At 47.0% G+C, this 8,411-nt stretch overlaps 1 protein-coding gene across 5 annotated transcripts in view; it reads right to left on the bottom strand.

Moving 5' to 3' along the window:
• Positions 1–5,291: 5,291 nt before the first annotated feature.
• Positions 5,292–8,411, bottom strand: part of FCHSD2 (FCH and double SH3 domains 2) — a 298,964-nt gene continuing 295,844 nt past the window's right edge. For all 5 annotated transcript variants that reach the window (XM_019811869.2, XM_019811868.3, XM_011286612.4 and 2 more), the window contains one exon: positions 5,292–7,424. In XM_019811869.2, the coding sequence (XP_019667428.1) occupies positions 7,341–7,424 (84 nt within the window). In that variant the 3' untranslated portion in view covers positions 5,292–7,340. The remainder of the gene's footprint in view (positions 7,425–8,411) is intronic.

Genomic DNA, 8,411 nt, shown 5'->3' with positions numbered 1-8,411 from the left:
CAGAACCCTGAGTGAATGGGGAATAGCCTGAGTATGTCTGTGTCTTGGGGAGGGCCCCCATGGGCTGGGCCTGGGTTGGGGCTTGTCGGCATGACAAGCCTCTGTGGTACTCGGCAGACCCGACAGGGCAGAGCCTGCGCACCCCAGTTCCTTTGTCACCTTCAGGTATGGAGGAGTCATCAGCAGGACAGCCATTGCCAGTCACAAGGCGGTCACAGGAAGAGACCTTCGTCCCTGAGTGATGGAGCCTTACTTTTGGGATTCTGCCCATCTGAGATTCAAAGGCTTCAATCCAGAATTATCGGTTTTCTCCTTTATCACCGTAGAAAGTCTCCCTTGGGGGGACTTTGCCATTTCCAGAATTTGGAAACCATTCCCAGGATGAACAGCAGATTGCTGAGAGCCTGAACTCCACAGCCAGGCTGTCTGGGTTTGAATCTCAGCCCACTATTTAGTAGAGTGGTTTTGAGCAGGTTCCTTAATAACTTTGTGCCTTAGTTTCCTCCTCTGTGAACTGGTACGCACCTCAGAGGTTGTTAGAAAGACTCAGTGTGTTGGTATCTGTGAAGCTCCTGGCACGTGCCAAAGGCTGAGTGTTGATTGAATACCCAGTCTACACTCTGCTGACTCTCAGCTCACTCACTGCTCTTGGCCCAGCTGTCCCCTGAGCTCTGGGTGACATACCCACCTGCCTGCTGGACATCTCTCCCCCTGACATAAGCGTCTCTTCCCCTCACATCCCACATCCTCTGGCACCAAGGCCTGGAGCCTCTAACCTGGCTGCAAGGCAGGCCACCTTCTCCTAGTCTCGTCTCTCCTCCCAGAACCCTCTTTGCCAAGGCCGGAGTGACTTTCTAAGATGGCATGCTCACAGGTACAACCCTCTAAAGTTCCCAGGCTGCCTGCAGAGAAGCTTGACATTAAATTCAAAGACCTTAGGAGCCAGCCCGTCGACCTCAGCTGCATCTTCATTTCCTTGCTACTCTGTTTTACACATGGACTTTCCCTCTGCCCAGAATGTTCTTCCCTCCCACCCCAGTTCCAATTTGTCTTTCGGATCTTCTCACTGAGAGCCTTTTCTCGTTTACCAGGCTGGCCAGGGGACTCCTCCATTCTTGTGTTCATTGGTGTCTCCTTCCCTCGGGAGCTCTTGGGAGATGCCAGGATGGGAACAGAGTATTCCTTGGGATTAGGCCTGGCACAGAGAGGGTCTGAGAAGTGTCTATTAAATGGCTAAACTCTCTTACTCAAGGACTCAGTAAATTTAACAGTTGACGCTGGGAGTGTAGTATTATTCCAGCCTGACTCCTGAAGGCCTGACACTCTTCCCATCCTGTCCCAGCCCTCTTGTCCTGGCTTCTAGTGGCCACCAGGAGTCACCAGCTGCTTACTGTCTGCCGGGCCATTCTCCAGTCTCCTGGGATTCATGGCTGGAAAGACCAGTGCCTCCAGTAACCACCATTACTTACGTGCTCATGTGTCGGGCACAGTGCTCTGCACTTTTCATGCAGTAGTTTATTCCTCCCAACCTCCTGGTGGGGTATCTCATAGGTGATAAAATGGACAGGTATTATGTGAGGTCATACAGCTGGCACAGCTGGATTGTAACATGTATATGTATGTTTTAACAAAATAACATTTTGAGAATCTGGGCTTCCATTTACGCAAGATCAGGGCATCTTCCCCCTGCTCCCCAGTGCCCGAGGGGTATGTGCTCTGCCCCCACCATTGGTGGGGGATTCTAGCTTTGTGTATCCTAAATCCCTCCCTGCATCCTCTCTTCTGTTTTCCATCTGGGCCCTGGCCACCTACGCCTGAGTCTGGAGGGTCAGTGTCCCTTGAAGTGAGGGACATGCAGCCCCCAAAAGTGAAGTGAACTTGAATCCTGGGAGGCCGTTACTGGCTACACCATTTGGGGGCTGGTACCTCACAGGACTGCAGTGAAGGCTACTTAGATAATCCAGAAAAGGTGCTCAGAGATGACTTAACTCCACTCTAGGGCCAGCCACCCCTCTGCTCCCCGTAAACCTTTCCTTCTTTGTGGGGCCACTCTGATAGCACCCTTGGAGTGCTCACCTCAGGGAGCACATGTGTACCACAGCTTACTTGGAATGCTTCTGGAGGAGCCAGTCTGGAAGGCTAGTCACAGGCCAAGGAGGTGGGCGTAGCTGGCAAAGACCGAGCAGGGGAAGAGCTCAGAGGAGAGTGGTTGGGAAGGTTATACCTCCATCTAGTCTTTGAAGTCTCTGGTGGGGATAGAATCCAGGGGCTAAAAACCTCTCTAGGCCTTTAGTATCCTCCAGCTCTCCAGTCTGCATACCTTGCAGGTTTTCAGTACTTGGGCTGCATGCCTGAGTTGGGGTCTCTAATATCAAAACTGGAATACCTTTTCTCTTGCTGTGCACATGGATTGAGGCCCAGAGAGGAGCCAGGGTCTTGTGCAGGGTCATAGCAGAGCTGGGGTAAGGACTCAGCTGATTCCACTTGTCTGAAAATTACCCTCAGGTTCTGCAGAGAGGAGCTGGCCTGGTCTTCGGATACCTAGTTCTAGGTTCTGCTCCGAGTGCTCTTTCTGAAAGACCTTGGGCAAATCGCGTGTCTTCCAGGGGAAGGATTTTCCCCATCTGTGAGACTTCCTGCCCCACAGCTCTGGGCCTCACAAAAGATGTCACAGCTCATCCCCCGGGGGGGGGGGGGGGTGGTGGTTCTGTAAGCCTGCCCTGTCCAATCTCAGGCCTCAGTGAGCCTGAGACTAGACAGCAGCTCCTGCTGCCTCTCGGTCATCTCCCTGGAAGACACACCTCAGCTGGAGTCTGCTGTTCCTGACTCTCCCCTACCAGATGTGAGCCCCTTGGTGACAGAGATGAGTTCAGAGTCACTTATGTCTCCAGTAGACAGAACAAGACCTGGGGTGGTCAGTTTGCTGACTGGACAAATAGGAATTGAACAGAGGTGGTCTTGGCCCTTAGAAAGTTTTCTGGAAGAATCTTGGTGGCACCAGGTATGGACCCACCTGTGAGAGTTGGCATACCATGTCTGGGTACAGGCTTGTTCCCTTTCTCAGGACATACATCTGGTCAAAAATATTTTCATTTTATCTGCTCAGTATTTTTGTTGGTCCTCCTGGATCTTAAGAAGCAGTTTGTATTGCCTTCTCATTCCTACTTTACAGATGAGGAAAGCAAGGACTAGAGAGGTGAAGAGATGAGCCTAAGGCCACAGCTAATCGAGGTGGCCAGGGACCTGAATATGGGCATTCTGACCAGGATCTCCCTATGCCCCTCACAGGACCAAGGGCGTGACGAGAACAAGAAGGCTGCTTAGGTGTTTAGCACACAGTGTGGAAAGGGTGTGAACCCTATTTGTGGGTCCATCTGTTTTTTCAGGATTACACTCCGGGTAAATATTCCCAGACTAGAGAGCTCTCAGAAACAGACATAAGAGAAGTACTTCATTTGTTGTTTTGGCCAACGGGACCAGGGGAAAATGGTCCAGGAACAGGATGCTCTTTGGCATTCACAGGGTTCTTGGATCAACAGTGACAGAGCAAACAGGGAGAGACTAGGAGGAAACTTAATTCTGGTTGTGCCAGGTTGCAGGATTTCAGGACAAATTAGAGTTCTCCCCCTTCTAAACTAAAATTTCTAGAACTTGGTTGTGGTTTGGTCATAAAAACCTCTTTGTAATGAGCAAAATAAACGCAAAGATTCCAAGCAGCTAGATTTTGTTGTAAAGCTACTCAGTTTAGTTAATCAGGCAGTAATTGGCTCCATAACTGAGGGCTGTGGCTGGACCCCGGGCAGCAAGGGAATAGTGCAGCCCAGGATGTGATTACAGCCCAGAGGAGGGTTTGCTTTCTCTCAGTGGACAGTCCAATGGCTTGAATTTTCTTTTTAGTTTCTGGCCATCCTGAGAAGTCTGTGTGCTCGGTTCTCAAATACTGTGACCTTTTTGTTTGGTGTTTTCATTGTGTCTAGAAACTGAACTCATCTAGCACGAAGTGTTGGATAAGCCCTTAGAAATCATTCCACTCCTTTCAAAGCTGGGGATGCAGCGGCCCAGAGGGAAAGGTCACCCATGGTAGCAGGGCTAAAGCCAGCTGACATCCTCCCACTTGCATATCTGTCTGGCTTATGGGTGTGGGCTAGGGTCGAAGGTCAGAGAGGAAAGGGTTCCAGGCGATATGCGGTGAATCTATGGCTTCATTGCTTTACAGTTAGTTCCTCTGATGACAGAGGCCAAAATTTAGCTGTGATGCTGGGGTGGGGCAATTAGCTTAACTCTGCCCCCTTATCACAGACTAAGCCCCTGCTGCCAATAGCAATCTCAAATGTGAACACCTTTCATTAGCAGGGGAAGGCAGAAGATGGAAAGGGTATTGAATGTGGTATTTAATACCTACCTACGTGCACCTACCTTCCCTTGACAACCTTGTGACTATGAGGCTGGAAGAAAGGAGCTCAGCTGTAGATCACTAAAGGTGGGGGAGGTGATGGCGAGGAATATTGGTGTTTGGTGGTGACCACCTGTGCTACAGACTTGAGGTATCCTTCTTGGATCCAGTGTTATCCTCAAGTTTCCATGAGGATGTTGAGGCTCAGTTCCCACAGTTGTCAAGTGAGAGCCAGGATTGAACTGAGACCTTCTGACTCCACAGTCGATGCTGTTGTCTCTTATGCTGCTGGTGGGAGTGTTAACAGACACAATCATTTTGGAGGCCAATTTGGCAAAACCTAACAAAACTAAATGTCCATATAGCTTTTTTACTTTCAAATTCCATATTTGGGAATTTACCCAATATTTTTACTGGAACAAATTTATAAAGAATCATGTACAAATATGGTAATTTCAACTTTCTAACAGCAAATGGATGGATACAACCTAAACGTCCATCACTATAGGAGGCTTAAAATTGTGATATATCCAAACCATGGAGAATATAGTCTTCAAAAAGAATGAGGTAAACCTACTAAATATATAACCCCACATATGTAAAAAGGTAATGTGTACATGTATGAGTTTTATGTACAGAAAATGTCTGGAAGAATACATATTGCATGTGCCCAGCCCTGGGAAGAGGAGAGCTATGGGGCCCCTCCCCAAACACACTGAGCTTTGGTCCTCGGTGTGGCCGGCTGGCAGCCAGAGGGACTTAGCCTTTAACTGGGAACTCACTTCCCTCTCTGTTTTATGGTTTAAAAAAGGAGGGCCTAGGGATATCTTTATAAAAAAGCATCGTCTATTTGGAAGGTCTATTTACCTAAATCTTTTTATAAGGAAACTTAGAAAACTTAATTCCATTTTTTTTTATTATTCAACATTTTATACATAATAAATACAAACTTTTTACAGCCACTGTAAAGAAAGCACATCTGCACAGAGGCACTCCCTCCAAGCCTGGCCCTGTGCACTGTGATGCTTGATTACATGTCCTGGAGGGAGGGGTTCTTTTTAAAAAGGAGGCATATTTTTACAACTTTGTTTTTTTAAAATAAAATTAGCAGCTCTTCCAAAAAATATTTTAAAATATAACAAAAGATTTCAAATAACTCTCTGAGAATGTGGAAAATCCAGATTCAAGGACAATTTGGCTAGCTAAAGAGAGAATACAAGACTGGGTAGCGAGAACTGCCTGATTTAAGCACTTGGAAGATTTTGTAAAGTGCTTTGAAGATTTTTAACATGTCAGAGAACTTTAAAATCTTAAAAAAACACCCTTTTAATTTCTTTTTTAAACTTAAGAATAAGTTTGATAAACACAAAAAGACCTCAAATAGATCAACAGGTTAAGAAATGCAAAAAACAAAACAAAAACCCCAAATTACGGAGAAGACTCGTCGCTGGGTACTGTCACTGAAGTGATCAAATGACTAACTGAAGATTTCTTCAGCTATAACCTGACTTTTGGTCAAAAATCCCATGGGGACATTTGGCGAGCATTTCAAGTTTTAAAGATTCTTAGGAGGGATGGAGTTTTCAAAGCATAATATAACTTTTAGATTAAATTCTGCAAATCTGATTTCTTAAACAAAAACAAAAACAAACCAACTGGCAAAATCCCTTCGTCCCTAGGTTCGGCACTCCCTATCTTCCACAGGAGGTGGAGAGCCGACAGAGCCCTACCCTGGGCCACCTGCCACCGTGAGCTTGCTAGCCTGCAGAGAAAGCTACTCTTGGCTCTCCTTGCGACATGGAGAACTTGTCTTTTCCTTATCAGTTTGCACTTGTGCAGGGTGTGCAACCCTTTAGTCCTTTTCCATGAGAAGCTGGTTTCCATGAGCCACAGGTTGTTCCTCCTAAGGAAATATGTCAGGTCAGTGGGACCTGGGAAGCTGCACTCTCGCGGGGGGTGGCCACCGGTCTAGAGCAGCCACAGGCTGGCTGTCAGGACTCGTGCACTGGTTTGGGAATAAAATGACGCGAGGGGCCTCCCTAGCAGAGAAGCTCAACAAGGCAAGTATGTGTCCCCAATTTACCTAGACACTCAGATTCTAAAGGTACTGGTCAGAAGAATATATGCTGCAAAAATTAAGATGAAAAATACCCAAATACAAAAAGAACATTAAATCGGCTCATTTCAGATCTGGAAGTTCCATTTCTGCTTCAGCCGCAGCCTCCTTTCTATTAAGTCTATGTGATGGACAAGATTTGGCTATTAGTTCAGCCCCTCCATATTAGCTCCACTAATACTAAATGAATGCCATAAATATTAATACAAAGGACACTGTTACTGTTTTAAATCTGTTAGTTGTGGAAGAGATGTGCATTAATGAAATTGGCGATAAACTCAGGGCAGTCCACTTTTTTCCAATAAGGTTTCACTTTTCTCGGTCTGGGGACTAACTGTGGGGAGGAGCCAGCCTCTCCTGAAATCCCTCCTTCTAATTCCTTACGTAGCCAACATGATCTGATTAAACTCAATCAGACGAGCAAAAGCCACTTGAAGAAAGTCGAGGATCTTTGCCACATCCTTGTGGCCACAGTAATATACTGTACGAGTGCACATGATCAGTTTCTCTGTGACCGTGCCCTGAGTGAGTCCTGGTCTTGAGTCTCATATAAAAATGGACCACTGTTAGGCATGAGGGCTGTCCTCCTCTGCTTCTAGGGCCCGCTAGGATTTGTGCTATGGTAGGAGAGATGACATAGAAAATGACAACAAAAAAAGGCACAAAATATTCAAAACGTGGGAGGAGTCCACCAGGCCACCCGGTCACATAATCCTCCTTGTTTCTGCTCCGTTCAAGAGTCATCATCATGCAAAGGTGCCTAAAAAACAAGAGTGGCCAAACGCCAAGCCTGGCCTTGATTGTAGCAGTAATGGATGGGCAAACCCATCATCACACCAGTGTGATTTCCACATCCTCAATCTTCTCTGCTGGCCTTCGGTGGTTCTGTGTAGGTGGAGGGGGAGCTGCCCGGACCTGAGCAAGGAACAAATACATGGATTGTTAGCTCCCTGATTCAGTGCTTGAAGCATCCAAACCCCAACCAGTCATTTATCCACAGACATGGGTACCCCAGGGGTCTCACAAATGCTCTTAACGTGAAAGCGTGTGCTTCCAACGTAATTCTCACTATTTCCCACACCAAGGAGTTAACTGTTCTGATGAAATGTGGAACCCACAAATCAGGGTCTTGCCTAGGCTGAAAGCTTTGTGGGCATAAGAGTCACTGTAGCTCCAAAGGGCTCATCCAAAGCAAAGGCCTGGAGGTGGAACCCAGAGAGAACAATGCTTAGGGAACTGAAAACCTTTTGGCCTGTCTTGGAAGGAAAGCTGCAAGAGATAAGACTGGAGATGTAGCTTGGGGTGAAGTCATGAAGAGCCTCATTAAGCCACGCTAAAGAAATCTGAGCTTTACTCTGTAGGCAAAGAGGAGTCTTTGGTGGAATTTTAAACAGCAGGAGCAGATATGTGAAAGGATGACTAGGATAATAGTTTGGAGAAAAGAGTGGAGGGCAAGAGTGGGCAATAGTGTAGGTAAGAAGACAATTTAGGAGGCTCTTGTAGTCATGTGAATGAGAGTTGATGTCAGCCTGACCTAGGAATTGGTGGGGGGGGGGCATGGGAGGAGTGGGGCAGGGAGGAGAGAAGTGGGAGTATTTGATAGAGGTCTCCAAGGTACATGTGGCAGGAATTGGTGATGACTTTGTGGGAGGCAGGGCTAGAAAGCTATCAAGAGTGAGGTCAGAGCAGTGGTAGAATGGGGGTTCCACTCACCAAGCAAGGCAATATGGAAGGAGTGTGTCTGGCAAGGTGGATAATTAACTCGTTGCTGAGTTTTGGGGCTTTGGTACATATACAGTGAAATGTCCACAAGGCTGAAGCTCAGGGAAGAGACTGGATTGGCAGTTATGAGACTAGGGGTTGTCAGTAAATAAATGGTTATCAAAACCATGGGAGTAGATG

The sequence above is a fragment of the Felis catus genome, chromosome D1 (assembly GCF_018350175.1).
Source record: "Felis catus isolate Fca126 chromosome D1, F.catus_Fca126_mat1.0, whole genome shotgun sequence".
Classification (NCBI taxonomy): Eukaryota; Metazoa; Chordata; class Mammalia; order Carnivora; family Felidae; genus Felis; species Felis catus.
The sequence above is the reverse complement of the archived record's forward strand: the minus strand, read 5'-3'. Positions and strand labels throughout refer to the sequence as shown.